Below are 19,689 nucleotides of genomic sequence, written 5' to 3' on the forward strand. Positions count from 1 at the left end.
TCACTTTTCTGTCTCCTTTTTCTCTCTCAACAGCCCTGCTTGCCACTGAAGCGAATTGTGGATTTATGGAGGAAAATTAGCATAAATTATTACCAAATCGGGAAACGTGTGTGGTCCTGCTTGTGGGAAAGGAGGCTATTGCGAACCTTCCATGCAGAAAGGTGGTCCAGGGTGGGCTTCATGGAAACAGTGAATGGCTATTGCACGAAATAGATTTCCATTGGGTTTGCACATTGATATAATTGACTTATGTGTATTTTATACAGTTTTCCCAACACTTCCCCTCCGCTCCTTATTTGAATTAGGCTTCAAAAAAGCGTCTGTTTGTTTTGGTTTTCCGCACAATGGGCATTGATTCACTTTGCAAGCAGCCCCTCTCGCCCTCCTCCCCCTTCCCCAATGTTGGTTTTAAACGAGAAACGCACACCCTGTAAATTACAATTAAATCCTTCATTTTGGGGCGGGGGGGGCGCGGGCGTCTCTTCCAAGACTAGCATTTGTTTGACACTGAACATGGGACAAAACTTCTGTATTAATTAAGGAGATCACTCGCCTACCCCTTACCTCTTCTCCTGTGAGATCCCTTTACCCTTAAAAAAATCGGGCCACTCAAAAACACACATCGTTTGTACTCGGAGCAACACGTGATAGCAGAAATCGATTTTTCTGGATCTTTATAGGTTTATGGGGAAAAAGGGATCGGGCAAAAATATTTGTCCCCCTTTGGATTCGTGTTTTTAATTAGTCCGATGTTTCCTCGGAGTAATGATTTTGACAGTGTTCCTCTGGGACAAAACCAAACCGTGGATTGTAATAAGAAGAATAAAAAAATGGTTTTGGAAACTAGGGGGAAGGGGAAGACAGGAATTCTCCTTGGTTGTCCCAAGGGGCTAGAGGAGGAGTTTTGGCTCATTTCACAGGGCAGTTTCTCCGAAACTCTAGCGAACATTTATCATTACATCTCCTCCCACTCCAAAAAAAGTTTGGAGCTTGGGAGTCTCTCCCCCCCCCCCCCCCCCGCAATTTAAAGGAGCCATTGAAGAGCTCATAGTTTGTTAATGAAACAAGACGGGTTAAGTGTTGAGAACACTAAGAATATTGACTCTGAACAGCCCGTCCCCGAGTTCTGCACAAAGAGTCTTCTGTAGGGAGGATAGGACAGCTGGCTTTGTTTTAAAGTAAGGAAATATTACACTCCTTGGACCCCTAGAAATACAACTAGTTTTACATTATTCTCTCGTCGGCTTCCAGAGAAGGGAACTCGTCCAGCCCGACTTGAACTGGGGGAAGCACAAACTTAAACGCTTTGCGTCCAGTTGTAGCATGAAATGAGCGTTCAACAACTCTTGCAAGTATTCAGGGAGGCTTGCTCGGCGGTAACTTTCCACCGGTCTCAGGATTAGTCATTCCCATGTAGTAAAGAGCATCTCTCAGCAGATCGCAGCGTGCAGACAGACGGACAGCAGGCGCTCCCCCTCCCCCCTCACTTATTTTTGCTGAATTAAGAAGGTGACATTTTTCTTTTCTTCAAGTACTTCTGTTAATATTGAAAAACGTGTGCTTGCATCTCAAGCGGGCGCGCTCAGACTCTGCAACCATTTCAATATTAATGACATTGTTTAATCTCCTAAATTCCTCGTGTTTAAGTTACGTTTTGGTGAGTTATTGACCAGCTCCGAAATATGTGTGTGTGATGTGTGTGTTTTACACCACAAAGGATCTTTCTCACATAGCCCATGGCTTGCACCTACTGTGTCCATCTTTTATCATTGCTCAGAGGTGACATACATTATATACAACTTCCTTAACATATGACAGGCGCCTAGACATTCTTTTGGGCCTGATCTTGCAGCATTAATGTCCTGAGTTCACCCGTGGACTTCAATGCAACTGCATATCTGAGTACAGTTTCCAGGATCGGGCCCTTAATAGACGGGACCATGCAACATACTGTAACGTAATTATTAAGATTTGGATAACACATTGTGTGTGTGTGTGAATATATACATCCACATACAACTTGTGTGTATAAACATAGACACGCACAATGCACACAGACATCAGCACATTATTTATCTCTAAATGCACGTTTCCATTACAGAACGCTTCGAGTTGTGCTAGCTTGGAGATTAAACCATATTTAACATGTTAACAAGGTAGAGGGGATAAATAATCCAATTCTTAAACAGTCCTGCATACATTGGTGTGAAGGATGTTTGCCTGGTTAGGACAGGAACTATGATTAAACATTGTTTTTACAGTCACAGCTGTTACTGGTATCGCCTGGGATCCAGTAAAATTGCCACAGGTCTGAAATCAAACTGAGAGGCAATTTACATAAATCAGACTCTCCGATATCTAAAATAACCCATGGTGTTTTCTTTTCAATATGACCACAACTTTGTTAAGACCAAAACGTTGGTGGTAACAAAACAAACACTCCTTTTTAAATTTCAGGGAATAATGAAAACTTCGACATGTTTGTTGAGTCGGACCCCAACACTGCATTTTCATCAGCCTTTAAGAAACCAGGCTTGGGCTCCGTTTGACTTGGCAAAGAGAAAGTCTCTCGTTAAAGGAAAAAGCCTTGCCTTGAGTTAGCCAACAATACAAATCAGATAACAATGCAGAACAAACAGAATACCCCAGCCAAGCAATTTCCATGTCAAACATCCCACTGCTCAGCAGCTCCATTTGTAAGTGTGAATTGCAGACTAAGCTCCCTGGCAAAGTCCACAGAAAGGTTAGTGCATACCTTCGCACGCACACTGTTACCGGGTGCCATCACACTTCAATTCCGGTGGCTGAGCCTTTTCACCCCTCGCCTTGTCTTCAAATGGAAATGATTCCTATTGGCCCAAGGTGTCCATGTAAATAGGTGTAAATGAAACCAGATTATGCCTTTCTTTCAGCCCACCCTCCTCCCTCTCTCCCTCCTCCCAAGGCGATTGTCATATGATAGCAAAGAAGTGGCACATTAATGAAGCGCCTCTACAGGGGTCTTTTCTGCTCATGTCACCACATAAAACTATCAGATGGTTAGAGGAAGGACATGGAGGCAAGTACTTAGCTCATCTCGGCTGCAGAGAAGCCAGCGAGCCCCTGCTCCGTTTCAGTTGCCGCTGGGGGTGAAATAACCCGATCCCTGATTCCGCCTTCCGAGGAGAAGGGAGGGGAGCGAGAGGATTCCCACAGACCAGCCAGCTCCCTGCCGCCTCGGACTAAAACTAAGCGGAGCGGCCGGAAAGGGAGAGTGAGAACCAGGAGGAATCGGGCAAGGAGACCAGACTCGCAGCTGCATCCCGGATGCGGACTGTCAACTTCCAGCAACTTTAAGGTGGGCATTGCTGGCAGGGAGGGTCCCCTCCCAGCCCCTTCTCTGCCCTGCTCCAGGGGGGTCCCCTCCCAGCCCCTTCCCTGCCCTGCGCCGGGCGGTGGGGTCCCCAGCCTTTCTCTGCCCTGCTGCAAGGGGGTCCCCAGCCGGCAGAGAAACAGCTGAAGTAACTTGGCGGCTGAGCGCGGTGGCTAGCTCGGGAGAGGGGGCGGATCGCTTTCCCTCCGGGGGCTGGAGGGGTTTGGGTGTTTTTACCCCTGAGAGATCAACTCCGATCTGTCTCTTATTAGTGCCTCACACGCCTGCCCTTCCCCTCCCTTCTCCCCCCGCACACACACACACACAGGCCAGCTTTAAAGCGTAGCCCGCCTCCCCCCTGCCTTACCCCCGCTCGCCCCTCCGCAGATCTCGGCGGGTCCCCAGCGAAGATGCCTCGCCCGGGCAGGAACACGTACAGCGACCAGAAGCCGCCCTACTCCTACATCTCGCTGACGGCCATGGCCATCCAGAGCTCGCCGGAGAAGATGCTGCCCCTGAGCGAGATCTACAAGTTCATCATGGACCGCTTCCCCTACTACCGGGAGAACACGCAGCGCTGGCAGAACTCCCTGCGCCACAACCTCTCCTTCAACGACTGCTTCATCAAGATCCCGCGCCGGCCCGACCAGCCGGGCAAGGGCAGCTTCTGGGCGCTGCACCCGAGCTGCGGGGACATGTTCGAGAACGGCAGCTTCCTGCGGCGCCGCAAGCGCTTCAAGGTGCTCAAGTCCGACCACCTGGCCCCCAGCAAGCCCGCGGACGCCGCCCAGTACCTGCAGCAGCAGGCCAAGCTGCGGCTCAGCGCCCTGGCGGCCGGCGGCACCCACCTGCCGCAGATGTCCGGCTACAGCCTGGGGGTCTCCCAGCCCTCCGGCTTCAAGCACCCCTTCGCCATCGAGAACATCATCGCCCGCGAGTACAAGATGCCGGGCGGGCTGGCCTTCTCCGCCATGCAGCCCATGCCGGCCGCCTACCCGCTCCCCAACCAGTTGACTACGGTGGGCAGCTCCATTGGCACCGGCTGGCCCCACATGTACAGCCCCGGCATGATAGACACGGCCACCCCCATCTCCATGGCCAGCAGCGATTACAGTGCCTACGGGGTGCCCCTCAAGCCCCTGTGCCACGGGGGCCAGACTTTGCCAGCCATCCCGGTGCCCATCAAACCCACCCCGGCGGCGGTGCCGGCCCTGCCGGCCCTGCCAGCGCCCATCCCCACCATCCTCTCGAACTCGCCCCCCTCGCTCAGCCCGACCTCGTCCCAGACAGCCACCAGCCAAAGCAGCCCCGCGACGCCCAGCGAGACCCTGACCAGCCCCGCCTCGGCCCTGCACTCGGTAGCCGTGCACTGACACGGCCAGCCCGGCCTGGACACTCCGCCCGCGGCTCGCTCCCAACTTTCCTCGGCGTTTTCTTGCTCCTCGAGAGGAGAGAAAACTCCCGGCGGGAACACTTGAGGTTTGCTATTCCTGTGAGCGGTCTTCGCTTTGCCTTTCTGGCGTACCCTTGTTTAATGGCTCGAGCCCCTGTCGGTTTGGGGGTTGTTCCTTAACTTAGTTTTAAACACTCGAAAAGTGTCTAGCCCCCTCCCCCCCGCCACCCCGTGTGTGTATAAAGTGCCATTTGCATCACTAAGTTTCCAAAGGTACTTAAGGCACCTTCCTCCCCCGAAATGAGTGCTGGAGAGTTAGACAACCCTGTCACACTTTGCCCGTTTTCCTTCCTTTGTCTGGGAAGAGCAACGTTCTTCCACCCGACCTGTCTTTAAAACCATCAACAGTTTGAAGTGGTTGCAGATGGCTTCGTGAAAACAATTAATGTTTCCAGTTTCCAAGTGACAAATCAGCTGGATTTTGGAAACACTTAAGTTTCGTTTCAAATTTATTTTTTTACACAGAGTTTAAAGATTGCAGGATCTACACGAACCCCTCGTGAATTACTTTTTAAAATGAAACATGTACTATTATAGATCTATCTATCTCATCTCCATACATATCACAGCACTACAATAAAAGTATTAAACAGGTCCCCATAACTTGAGAGCCAGCCAGTTACCATCCTATGACTGAAAAGTTCCATTGGCTTCCGAATAGTTTGTTTTGGGGAAGTTACACAGTGGATACAGATTTGTATACAATAATGTGTATTAAGTACAAAAGGACAGGAAACCATGCAAATGGCAAGACATCCGTTCACACTGAAAACGTATATTGTTTACAAAACTCCTGCTCTAATGTAAATACTGAACTTCAATCTGTCCTGTGAATCAAATGAGGTCCTCTTTTGCAGTACCTGTTGTCATGTGGTTGTTTAATTTTCAGGTGGAAGGGGAGGGGGAGTTAATTTGTCTGTTAACCTTCTGATTACTTCGATTTTTTAAAAGCTATTTATTTATGATTTAAGAAAATAATTTAAAAAAAATCCACTACCAAGCAGACAACCTAAGGTAGCTTATGTAAAGCTGCTCAAGTCACTGGTGAAGTGTAGGGAAGTACCACAACAGGTTCAGACTATGGGAGGTATTCCTGTTTTCTGCTGGAACTTTTCAGACAAGCTGAGCGCGGACTGGGGAACACTGTAAATGTCTGTGAATAGGAATGATTATCAAATGTGTAACATGCACTTTTGTTTGCTATATTCCTTTCTAGTTTTAGGTAGTTTGCTGGAAACCGAACTGTTGTGAACTGCTTAAGTTAAGACAAAAACAAAACGTTGTAGTGTTCAGCGCAGCTGTAAAGAAATTCCTTTTTAACTCTTTCCCTTGTACAGAATGAGCATGACATTTAAATATTGATGTTCTTGTTACCAGCATGCGTGTTTTAAGACAAAAGTAAAAAAAAAAGAAAAAAAGAAAAAGAAAGTGTCTATGTTAAATTATGAACCTAGTCGTCCAAATACTATTTTCTCATTAAAATATGTAAATTCAGATTTACTTTCTTATTCGTCTATTTGAAGAGTTTGTACCAGGAAAATAAGAATATTAATTTAGGGGGAAATACAATATTTCAATTTTTAGATTATCTACATACATTTTTCATAGGAGGAAGAGAATTATCTATAAATATAATTGTTTAATAAAATACAGTAGCTTTCTACGTAAGATGGTCATTCTCACATGACTACCAAATGGAAATCAAGCTACAGTTCATAGACTACATTAGTATATATAACATATGTAATATATATAACGTGTGTACACATACACATATGTGCACTTTTCATACCTATATATGTGTGTGCATTATATACCTATATATTTGTGTGTGTGTGTGTATGCACGCACACAATACACACGCATAAATACTTTTTCTTGGATAACTATAACAATAAACGAGCCTTTGAAATACTAGATTGCAACTCAGACTTAAAAACATCTTTAAAGGACTGAATGTCTTTTTAAGATTAGAAGCATTAGAATTTTGTAATGCAAGAGGCAGATCAAATATTGCCAAACCTTAATATAAAACACTGCATTCTATTTTATCTTTGAGTTAAACCTCTTAAAAGTATTTTAATTGTCAGCTATTGTTCTTTCTTAATCTATATTAACTAAACATTAAAAAAACACCTAGATTACAAACGGTAACATACAGTATTATTCTTTATGTTTTATAATCAACAGATAATTATTTTATACAAAGAAAATTAAGGTAAACTACATTGAAATCTGGATTTCAGAGTTTCCAGTGCTTTTCTTAATTTATTTTTAGGATTTTGCAAGGATTCTACAAAATTATTGAGAATCCATGATTCAAATTCATGAGATAATCTAATAAAACTAGTGTGTTAGCCTTTCAGATGCGAGACCGTTCAAATAATGTAGTTACATTGCAATGAGATACTTAAATACTTATTAAAAAGAAAACCGACATTGTATTCTAATGAACCTACAGGATGCAAGAATACATTGTAAATGGTTTTAAAGAGGTACATTTCTATGGGTCTATAGATGTAGACATATGAGAGATAGTGACAACCCTATCTCCCTTAAAGACATATAGTAAGGTACTTGACAAAAGTTTAAGGTTAACGTAGAGTATAATTAATCCACTTGCGACTTTTTTTTTTTTTTTTTTTTTTTTTTTTTTTTAAGAACGGATCCCACACACAGGAAAAAAAAAAGGTGGAAAATACATGAATCATTGGGCTGATTAAAATGCATGAAGCTGCTAAAGCTTGTCAGATGGGGGACAACTGAACTCATTCATCAAGTCCAACCCACGATTATATCAACACGATCAGCTAAAGAAAGCATTCAAAACTTATCACCAGATCAATGGACACAAAACTCGACAAACTTTTCCTAAACAAGCGATGACCTACATTTTCCTACGAGTTCTTAAAAAAAAATCCAACAGTTAAAAAAAAATCATCAGAGATGAAATCTGAACTCAACTGAGAAGATGGGACTGCAGCTAGTTACAGTTGCAGAGTAATTTTAAACCATACAGAAGTTACACCTTTAAAAATGATTCTGTTTTCCATATAATCCCTACTAGAAAAGGAATCGCAAAAAAAACCCCTTTAAAATCATTTCTCTTTCTTGTCTAATCATGTTATTCAATGCAATTGTTACATCTGTAAACAATCACTACATTTTGCCACATGCACGGTTTTCTTGGCAATGTCCAGCACCGTCTTTCATATTAAGCTACCAGAAAGAGACCATAATGGGTGCTGATGATTTAAATTTTAATAGGAAACTCACAAGGCATTCTTTTTGCTCTTTCCTTGGTAAAGGTTTAGATGCTTATCTCAAAGGTATGCCAACAAATAAGCAATTCAGAGCGTCCTATGAATTTACTGCTTTGTCTTGTTAAATCGCTAATGGCTCAAGTCCAAAGTCAATAAACTCAGATCTGAAATAAAACAGCAAAAGACAACAATGGGGAAAAATGAAACACACACCACAGGTTCCCGAGCTGGAATCTTGTTTGGAGACCTTACTCAAGGGTGCTTTGCAATTATTTTTGGCCACTGATAAATTTTAAACTAAGTGTATTTTGATGTAAGTGACACAGAATTTCAGACAGCTTTTTTTTTCTTTTTTTTTTTACTAGGAGAGTGTATTCCAACTCCAGAGTGTAAGGCAAGCCAGCAAAAACCCAGTCGTGCTTGGCCACTCGGATTTTTGCTTCATTTCAATGCAAAAGGTCTGGATACATTCTAGTCGGTATATTTTATTTTTGTCCGCTGTGAGAGCAGACTCCAACCCAATAGGATCGAGTCACCCTATTGAAAGGAGCCCGGATCCTTCTGACACTAAAGAATATTTATTTTCTTTCCACAGTTTTTAAGTATGGCCTCTGATCGTGTCTTGAGCAATCTTGCCAGGTAGCGTGAAAAGAAGCTCAAAGCGATCCCTGTAAGGGGATTTTACAAGCACCCCCCCACCCTCTTTTTTTTTAAGTGCTCCTTAGCACAGAACGGGAGCTTTAGATCTTTGTAAATTTCTGTGCAGAATTATCTTTAAATCTTAATATAATTGTCACTTGGTGGATTTAAAAAAAAACAGCAAAAAAGAATCCAGGCTGTGAAGCCTTGGAGGGGCTGTATTTGTTTCTTTTAAACTAACAACAAATTATCTAATTAATATGTTTCAATTATAGCATGAAAAAGAGAGGCTTTGGACCGCCTGCAGTGGGTTTACAATAGCCCCAGAGCCCACGATAGGAATTTACAATAACTTCACATCTGTTTCTTTATTTCCCACTTTTCGAGTCTAAAACTCCTCTCGAGATCACTTCACACCATGGCCCAAGTTATGAAATATGTCCCCCTGCTAAAAAAAAAGGGAGAAAGAAAAAGGACAAAACTTTGCAGATCGAGGCTTCATTTGCAAGCTAGCAAGTGAAAGCCCCATTGAAGAGCATTAAACAAATATATTAGAATTCTGTCACTTTATGCAATTGAGTAGATCAAATAAAGGGTCCCAGGCCACTTCATTCACTCTCATTCACTTGAATAGAAAATGCAAAGAATAGCAAACCTAGACTGGGCCACCGATGTAGATTTAGCCCTTTTTTTCTAAGAGACAAAAAGGCTGAATTTTCACAAACACATAGCTGACTCGGGGACTAGGAAACCAGCTCTGAAACCCCTTTGGAATTTAAATTCATTTTACCTTCCTCTCGCTCTCTCTCTTTTTTTTGGGGGGGGGTCTGTTTGCACTACAGTGCAAGTTGCACTGGCACGCCGGTTTGGGAAAAAGGCTCAGGGTTTACAAGCAGGATTTATCATGCTGAGCTATCATACAGTTTTGGAAATATTACTTGTGTTTAAAAGAGGAAGGGATTGGTGGGGGGGGGGGCGTGAATCAGCTTCTGGTCGAAAGCTGATTACATGCATCCTGAGAAATATAGCAGTTCCATGAGGACATATATTCCATGGGCAATAGTTCAATTCTATAGCTGCAAATCTCAGGACTGCTGCTTTACTTGGCTGAGGATAGTTCATCCCTCACTGCCTCTTCATTCATCAAGTTAAAACTCAGATTTGGAAACTGTTGCATGAAAGCCACCTCTTACACAAGAAAGCAAGCGAACAAATACTCAGGGGTCTGACTGTGATCTGACTTATTCTGGATTTACAAGAGGATAACTTATCACTGTCTTTACATTACTCTTGATTCACACCAGTGCAACTGGTTTTTAGGTTCACCCACATTATTCATATAGCTGTCCTAGTAGGAGTTTGTAAGGAAAATGTTTGCATTGTTTAGCGCACTAGAGAAGCCAGTCCTGAAGCATGCATTACAGTCCATAATTGTCATATACCTGCAACGCAGTCTGTGGAAAAGTATAGCAAAGCACTTTAGAATTTAACTGACTGCAGGTGCATTTTGTTTCAAAGATAGAATTAAAATTCAACTTGTATGACCAGAGGTTGGATGGTTTTGGTACTTTTTCTGGATTTATATTGGTTATCTGTGTGTTTGCAGTGTATGTCACAAGGGAATATTAAACTCAAATACAGGAAATCATTGATTTATTTTATACTTTCTGAACTGTATTCTCTTGTTTCTTATACAAACAGAGAGATGATACCATTAAAAGTCTGATAGAATATTGAATTAATCTCCAACCATTATGAGATACAGCTATGTACTTTGAGCTCTTTAAGTTCTAACTAGAAATTCTCTCACTAAAGGCCACATCTCCATAAACTCCATTGAGAGGGCCAAAAAAGGAGGTACTAATATTATTAAACAATTTTACACTAATATTTTGATTTTCTTAGTTGGTACATAATAAAAACTCAGCTAACAAAACAAAACTGCTGCCGTTGCAGTTTTCAGAGGAGTAAAACTCAGACCACAAGAGTCTAAAATCTGATTCTTGGGATTTTGCTTCTCGTTTTGCAGCACAGTTTTCTCTTAAATTTGTTTATTTTCTGCACTGTTTCCTTTGCTGGTAGCTTTACTAACCATAGAACATGAATGGAATTCTGGTCTGATCTGCAAAATATTGACACCCAAGACCAGATGTTATCTCTTTCTCTCACACCATCTCTATAACACATGCCATTGCCAGAGAATGCTCAAGTGTTTGAAAGGTTAACGCATGTCCTCATCTATAGGCACTGCTAAATAAAGGATCTTAATTTTGTGCCATTTAGAAGAGCCTCAGTATTTATTAAGTAGTAACTAGAGTATTTTGCATTAATTAGAGCAGCTCCTTAGAGAGACATTACAGCCAAGAGTAATTTTACATTGCAGGAGAACTGTAAGCATGTTAACTCCCCACAACTAAAATGATGACAGACAGCAACAACACTGGTCTTATTTGTAAATATTAACTTACATGCATTTTTTTTCAAATTATGCAATCAAAACCAACCACATTTATATAGGGCTTGATTTTGCATTCTATGCACTTAGCTTCAACAGAATGCAGGGGCCTTCTCCTGCTCCCAGTGATGTCAGCACCAAACTCCCAATGTCTTCAATGTAATCAGACCTTTTGCCACTTTATTTTTTAATTAAGATAACAAATTTGGAACCTAACATAATAATAACCTTGGAACTTTGGACCAAAACCTGCTCAACTGAGCAGCTCCACTGGCATCAAAGGGATTCCTTGTAAACAAGGGAAGGACCTGATGCTTTATAATAGCTCAGTTGCAAAGCAGTGCATGATAGTACAATTTTGCTAAACAATTTGGCCATTGTAGTTTCAGCTAACACTGTATGAATCACAAGCTTCCTACAGGTAAAAATGGGGTAAATGTCCAAACTTTGGGTCAGATGCTCATCTACTTAGAAAAAAGGTGCAAACCCCCCCCCCCAAGAACCTCCAAAATGCGATAGAAAAGTGAGCTTCAGACAAGTTACTCCACAGCATGCCCTTCAGTCATGAACAAAGGCCTGGGCAAAATGGGAAGCATCCCACTACCACACAATGGTAGATTCTGTAGCAAGGGATGATGGCATATGGAAATGTTCAGCAAGATTTTCAGAGAGGTGTAGATCACATGCCAACCCCATTTGCTGATGGCACCTGTATCAGAGAGCTGCAAACCCCTCTGTATTTTGCCACATATTTCTGCTGATACCTAGTGAATGCTGGTCAGTGCCGCATTACCTCATAATAAATTACAATTTGGTTTCTTCCTGACTCCTCTCACACTTTTTCCTTTTCTGGCCTTGGCATGCCTGTGAAGTTCCTCCGTCATGTAAAGCCAACTATTTAGGTTCTATGCGGCAGATAATTGAGGAGTTGGGAGGTGAAATCTACCCCCTTCTCTCAGCTTAGGGCCGGTGAACAAAAGATTGCACAGACCCTTGAGAATGTTTTCCCAACCATTAGACTGGAAGGGCAGCCACAGCCACCTATGCAAGGTGTTGGAACCAGGGGATCTGCATAAACATGGATTCTGTGGTCTGTCCTTGTGAGTTAGGCTGTCTTTGGCCCTTACTACACACCATTATTCAGAGCAGTCCTAAGGCTGCTCTAACATGAGGAAGTTGGGGGCACTGGCCTTGCACACAGAGCTCGAGTAGGTAAGCACAAAAGTGAAGTACAAGAAGACATCATTGAGTCCTCCCCACCCCTAACTTGTGTCCTGTGCACTTTGGTCTAGCCAAGTATCTAACCCTTAACAATGATTGGGCTGAGGATTTTCTTTCAGGGGAGGGGAGCAGGAGAGGGGGTTTTGGAATAATGATGCCTGGTATGGAGAGGATGTTATTTGATTTTTACCTCTGTTGATGAAGACTAATAGTGTGGGCCATGGAATGTGAATATAACAGATGTAAAGTGCCCACAGCTTGGAATGGACACTTATTGAAAGTTTGTATATTTAAATAAATTAAACAAATAAATATAACTGGATCCAGGCTTGAGCCAAAGCCATGGCTCTTCTCACATTTTGAGCCATGTCTGGAGCCTCTGAGGAGGAGATATGATTTGTCTGGAATTAACTGGGCATAAGTGGTGCCGCCTATTGTAAGCTTAATGGAAGACATGTTGTTGTTTTAAACAACATGGTGTAACGTTGGCAGACCAGGCGCCAGCTCTTTCCAAAACTTTAGGCCTCAGCTGATCACTGACAAATTCATTGCTGGAAACCAGTCTGTTTCACCTGTGTGTTAGTTTGGTTAAGATAGGTATTGGACTTATAACCATGTGTTTAGTGTTTAGACATTATGTCTTGTAAATTGCTGCCTGCATTAATCTCACTTATAATTTCTTTATTACCTGCTATATGGTAATAATTAAGTTTTTGCTTTGTAACTGTAAATAATGTTTGCTCTGAAACTGGGAACCAAATCAGGAGGGATCATTTCTGCCCATCAAGAAGGCCTAGGAAAACTAAATGAGCCATTGTGGGACATCACAATACAAAGACTTTGTTAATTGCCCTTTACCCCCATGAAGAGGCTATGTGCAAAAGGGCTCATCCCATCAGCTTGAATTCTGAAAGAAGGAAATAAAAATAGCTGACAAGAAAATTTTCCATCTCTTTTGCTGTTTGGACTCTCCCAGGGCCAGAGCTACAAAACAGAAGCAGAGATCCCCAGGGTCAAGCTGGGTTAGCCCTACAAGACATTCAGAGCTGACAGATTAGTACAACTCTGACATCTTTTGGAACCATACACTGTAACTCATTTGTTTATATATACTTGCCTTCTTTTACCTTGTAATAACTCATTTCTTTTCTTAGTTAATATATCCTTAGATAGTTTACTCTAGGATTGACTACAAGCTTTGGGACTAGGAGTAACTTGAATATTGTTGTGATGTTTGGTGTAAAGCAGCCATCTCTCACTAAGTTCACCTTGCCTGCATAGTAAGATAGACTGGAATGCCCAAGAGAATGGTTTGTGACTCCATGGTAAGATCGCTATAGTGCTTTAAGAGTTAACACTTGTTTCTGAGTTGGTGAAATCTAATTATAGAACATGAAACCAGTTTGGGGTCTCTGCCCTGCTTCTTGACAGTAAACCCTGAGGTTGGCACTCACAGTCGCGAGCCACTCCACAGAGTGACACACAGGCCATTTTCAGTCATTCAGGAATTGTCACACTTGACCAATAGTTCATCTAACCCAGTACTCTGTACTGGACAGTAATGGGTTTCAGATGCTTTAGACGAAGATATAAAAATGCCACAATGAATAACGATATAGAGGAAGAAAGAGCACGAGGTCCACTGTCACCATTTTTAACATGGCTGAGTTCCTCAGTTGGGCAATCAATGAAATATGCTAATATGGTTTCAATGCGTATTGTTACTAAGACTATTCTCAAAGTAGTAAGATAGCTTGGCCTATATTTACTGAGGCATACTTGAAAAAGTTCCATACTTGGGTCAGGTTTTCAAGCATTTCCCTGTAACCATGATGTCTAGAAACTTACTCTTAAAAAAAAAAAAAACCAACCACCATAAGATTCCTTATGCATCTCTAGGAGTTCTAAGTAAAACATCAAATATTGTGAGACTTGCAATAAAAATCACAAGAGCTGGCAATATTGGGGCTGTTTTTCTTCTGAAATCAATGTCTTTGTGATAATGGGCACAGAGAGTAGGCAGCAGAGGTGGTGACAAGCTCCTAAAGCAGAGGTAGGTTAATGACATTAAACCTGACAATCTTAGACCTGATCCATGCTAGAAACTTTTGCCAGTAGAACAATTAGGTCAGGGTGTGTGGATTTATTCCACATTCTATACTGGCAAGTGCAGGTGCAGTTATACAGGCAGGAAAGTGCTTCTCTGGTATAGCTTGGGGAACAAATATAAACTATACCGGCAAAAGATGCATCTTCACTAGAAGGGTTTGCCTATTGCTGTATAGCTATAGTGTCAAGGCTGCTTCCCCACTTTGAACTTTAGGATACAAATGTGGGGGCCTGCATGAAACTTCTAAGCTTAACTACCAGCTTAGATCTGGTCCGCTGCCACCACTCTCGATGCTAATTCCCTTCCCTGGGTAGCCTTGAGAGACTCTTCACCAATTCCCTGGTGAATACAGATCCAAACGCTTTGGATCTTAAAACAAGGAGAAATTAACCATTTCCCCTCCTCCCTTCCACCAACTCCTGGTGGATCAAGATCCAACCCCCTTGGATCTAAAAACAAGGAAAATCAATCAGATCCTTAAAAAGAAGGCTTTTAATTAAAGAAAAGGTAAAAATCATCTCTGTAAAATCAGGATGGAAAATAATTTTACAGGGTAATCAAACTTAAAGAGCCCAGAGGACCCCCCTCTAGCCTTAGGTTCAAAGTTACAGCAAACAGAGGTAAACACCCTAGTAAAAGGTACATTTACAAGTTGAGAAAACAAAGGTAAACTAACACACCTTGCCTGGCTGTTTACTTACAAGTTTGAAATATGAGAGACTTGTTCAGAAAGATCTGGAGAGCCTGGATTGATGTCTGGTCCCTCTTAGTCCCAAGAGCAAACAACTTCCCAAACAAAGAGCACAAACAAAAGCCTCCCCCCCCCGCCAAGATTTGAAAGTATCTTGTCCCCTTATTGGTCCCTTGGTCAGGTGTCAGCCAGGTTACTTGAGCTTCTTAACCCTTTACAGGTAAAAGGATTTTGGAGTCTCTGGCCAGGAGGGATTTTATAGTACTGTACACAGGAGAGCTGTTACCCTTCCCTTTATAGCTTTGACATATACCGACAAATCTTCTCTAGTATAGAGCTGGCCTTGGGAGCAGGAATCACATGGGTGGGTGCAAGCAATCATTTGCAGGCAGCATCAGTAATAACAGGCCAGTGAAGGATTCTCAGGGTAGGCTTTGCTCAGCCTGTTCTGAATCAGATACAGTGAGACTGAGCACATCCCATCCCCATTCTACCCCCAGCAGGCAGAAAGTAGGGCTGGACAAATGGCTCAGAAACTCCTGTTCTGCCGGAGTATGGTCAGAGTTGGACAACACAGCCTGGAAAGTGGTACGGCCCGCCAGGGAGGGGGCAGAACCAGACCATGGAGGAAATGAACTTATTCACTGCATCAGCATCATAGGGAGACCTGGATGGAGCATAAAGTGGCCCTTCTCCTCCTCCGACAGCCCTACCCAAGAAGCATTATTACCCCCATCTGCTGTCCCCTGGGGTGAATCCCTCCAGTGGCACAGCTATCTTGCTGCACTTTGCACCTGTGGGGGTTGAATGAAGGCCAATAGCTGTTCACTGCATTGCCTGTAAGTTGTTTTAGGATATTGAAAATCCCACTGCCGTATATTGGTTTTGACCATGCATGCCTTTATGTATTCATTTTGTCACATCACCAGGCTCTGCTGCCACAGCCCTGCGTTTGAGGATTCGTTTTTTTAAAACCAGAAAATATCCACTATCTTTGCCTGTGTTTTACTAAATCTGTCAGGCCCAAGTTACTCTGAAATGCTTCCATGAACTTGAGATCAGTCATCACAGAGGAATCACCAAAGGCATTTACTGAATGTTCAGATGGAGGCACTCTTGGAAACAGGGCTGGATTAAGGCATAAAATAACTAAGCTACATCTGAGCACCTCGCAATATGAGGGGCCTCTAAAAAAAGAAAAACTGACTCTGATTTTGATAAAATTTGAAATGGTTGATAAAGGAGATATGGGGAAAAAGAGTCTCTCTAAATATAGACATTTTTGTTCAAATATGACAAAAATATACATATCTGGCTACAGAAATACCCTTATGCCACCTTACCCTTCACTAATTATTCATTATTGACAGGTGGGAGGTCAGGGCTGAGAAAAAAAGATAATTGCACTTGTAAAATTAGTATTTCTATTAATAAGTCTGCTATCAGTCTCCTAATGCAGCGTTTTGTTGGCCAGCTACTACTGGTAAAATTCTGACTGTGCCTTCATAACTTATTTAAATAAATAATCTCACTGCCGATAAAACTTGGGAAAAATGTAGGTCGGAGATGACAGTGTCGTGAAGTAATCCTACCAACCTCATACTTGTATCGGACTCGTGGTACGAGTGATGTCATGTATAGCGTCCCCCTTGGCTGGTAATAGATGGAAGGCCGCCATCTTTGGTTTATAGTCCAGCACATTCAGTTGTATAGTGCCTTTGGTCCTGTTTTTCTTCATTTTCTTAAGTGTTAGTGTGTTCGTCTTCTTTTGATCTGTACTTACGTACAATTGTGTATTTTAGTGCGCACGCCACTTTCCGGTTCATGCGCTAACCATGCTTCACGTGATTGAGTTTGCAGGTGATTGTCTTATGGACTTGGGTCAAGTGGACCTTGAGGAGGATAAATTTGTGTTGGCTTCCCTCCGTCAGTTTCAGGAACCTTCACCGTAAATATCAGAGAGTGCTGACGAAAGGATAAATGGAGGGTATTTAGAGAAGTGAAGGAAGATATACATATATTTCTAAATATTCTGAGTACTTGGTGAGCAAGTTATTTCAAACTATGTGCATATATGATGTTTAGGCTATTAAAGCCTATAACATTCATTATATTTGCGTGAATATAGGCTAGTTTTTCTCACTTTCTCAATGCCTGAATAGAGATTACCAGACTTTTTTCTGGTAAATTCTCTTTCGCACTGCACATATTGCCTGTTGTCACTCTGTGTCTGAGGTGTTTACTCGAGATTTATTATTGGTCCTGGGGGAGGCAGAGGATAGAGAAGTGAACACAAAGAGTGATGTCTACCTAGAAAATGCTGCAAGAAAAGCTATCTACCCTAAGTATTCTGTGCACTGAAAGTGTTAAACGCTGTAGTTTATCATTTGAGGACATCATCAATGACTTTGCTCTCCAAAAATCACAAAAGAAAATCTTTTAAATTTCAGTGTTAAAATTAATGTGATGTGCAAACAAACATAATGGAAGCAGTACAACCTGCAGTAAGTAAACTGGTCTGTGTAACTAACTGCTTTTGTGTTGCTGTAGATATAAAGTTTTCATATCTACTAATTAAGAAATCATAGATGAAAATGTTAATTTGAAACTATTTTAGAATGCAAACAGGCATATTACAAGACATGTTTTAGTTAGATTATTATTCTATTTTCACAACTTTGCCTTTCTATATATGCAAATATAAAGCTTTTGTGTTTATATATTCAATGTCCTTTCTGTGAAAATAATACAGATTTTTTTATGTTATGGGGTCTCTTAACATAGCTTAGGGCCTTAGAATGTCATAATCCAGCCCAGCTCAGAAAGCAAAACCCGTTCCACCTATGGCAGTCAAACCACGGTCAGCTTTCTCCAGCTGTGATTTAAGTCTCTGAATTGCACATCACAGAACAGTGTTTTCTTCCTAACTGGTCTCAGATATGAATTATAAAACAAAATACATCTCAAAAGTGAAAAAGAACTGGTCCGAGCTCTCAGACTGACTGAACTGCTAGATCAAATGCCCTCCCCAAAACATTACTACGGGGGAAAAAAAACAAGAGACATACATGCCTCTTGATTTGTGTGTTAAGGGCCATACATGGGTCTTAAAGGGCTGTTTTCTTGTTCTTAAAATATTAGAAATCTCTCTGAGGTTCTCTTCTTTTCTGTAAGATCCTATGACATAAATAGGCCAGAAAATAAGAGACTGTTTCACAGTCAGGCTTGGATTTTTTTTTTTAAAGCAAAGAAACATCTCTCAAGGGAATAGTCTTGGGTTAGTGCCAGTAGGTATTCCTCCATTCCTGAGTCCAAATCAGCTCCTCTGATCCCATTGTCTTGGAGCAGGGCTTTGTACTTATGGAGGTGGCATGGCTGAGCAGAGGACACCAATAGAAGAGGATGAGCACTATCTGCTGCACAGTTTCCACTCCAAGCTTTTGAGGATACAGCAGTACATGCTAACATTTCTCCTGTCCAAAGGCTTCCTCTTCTGCTTTGGGAATACCCCTAAGGGTTGTAGGGGGTCCTACCGAGATGTGCAAAAGCCCCAGCCCCATGGTGGTGTCTGAGACCTGTGGGATTTCCCTGGCGATCACAGGACACCTGAGGTCAAAGTCCCCAGCCTCTTATCTGGAAGGGGAGGGGCAAACTATGCAACCCCACCTCTTCCAATAGGAAGACTGGAAGGTAACTGACCTGAAACTTTGTTTCCTAGAAAGAATACATAAGGATCAGGATACTACTCTGGGCCACGGAGCACTCTCCACTGTTCATGTCACATTTTGCCATAGTATCTACACTGCATATAGTTTCAGAGTAGCAGCCGTGTTAGTCTGTATCCGCAAAAAGAAGAACAGGAGTACTTGTGGCACCTTAGAGACTTATTTATTTATTATGCTTATTTATTTATTATGGGGATTTATTATGCTCTAATAAATTTGTTAGTCTCTAAGGTGCTTCAAGTACTCCTGTTCTTCTTTTTGCATATAGTTACTCGCTTTCTGTTATAGAATGAGGAATCCTTGCTCCTAATTAATCTTCTTTCATTCTTCCTGAACTGACTCACCCTCCAAAAGGTCTGCATAGTCAGAGCTGTCTGTTGCTGACCCACATTGATTGTGTGGAGGCGACTCCCCAAAACGGCCATTTTGACCAGAAATAGGTGGTTTGAGCAAACAGTAAACTGCTTAGCAAAACATTCAAGTCCTTCATAAGCTCCTACCTTGAGCATGAGAATGTGGGCTTGTTTCAAGTCATGCAGGACAAGACTGTCAAACAGAGGTGCATGTATACTGTTGCATGCTGTGAAATTACACATGCAAATATCCAATACATGCATACAAAGTATCATGCACATAACTTAGTCACAATCAACTGGGCTTGAAAAATGTGGCCTTAAAATAGATCCTTTTTTTGCTTGTTTGTTTTCCAAATAAACTTGCACTTTTGAGTCCCTTAGATGATTCTGATCTCTAGGCAAGGGTGACGTCTACCTACTTGTA

The 19,689-nt window shown here is 42.2% G+C and overlaps 1 protein-coding gene and 1 long non-coding RNA gene across 2 annotated transcripts in view; one reads left to right on the top strand and one right to left on the bottom strand.

Moving 5' to 3' along the window:
• LOC135973947 (uncharacterized) overlaps window positions 1–19,689 on the bottom strand; it is a 180,502-nt gene that overhangs the window by 2,016 nt on the left and 158,797 nt on the right. The window lies entirely within an intron of this gene.
• On the top strand, window positions 2,833–6,262 carry FOXB1 (forkhead box B1). Its single transcript, XM_005285014.4, has 2 exons — window positions 2,833–3,337; window positions 3,740–6,262. The coding sequence occupies exon 2, from the start codon at window positions 3,763–3,765 to the stop codon at window positions 4,723–4,725; it is 963 nt and encodes a 320-aa protein (XP_005285071.1). The 5' UTR covers window positions 2,833–3,337; window positions 3,740–3,762; the 3' UTR covers window positions 4,726–6,262.

Source organism: Chrysemys picta, chromosome 10 (assembly GCF_011386835.1).
Source record: "Chrysemys picta bellii isolate R12L10 chromosome 10, ASM1138683v2, whole genome shotgun sequence".
In the NCBI taxonomy this organism is placed as follows: Eukaryota; Metazoa; Chordata; order Testudines; family Emydidae; genus Chrysemys; species Chrysemys picta.

Bases quoted from the DNA above. Each gene is read 5' to 3' on its own strand.
- FOXB1 (XM_005285014.4), top strand. From the start codon at position 3,763: ATGCCTCGCCCGGGCAGGAACACGTACAGCGACCAGAAGCCGCCCTAC.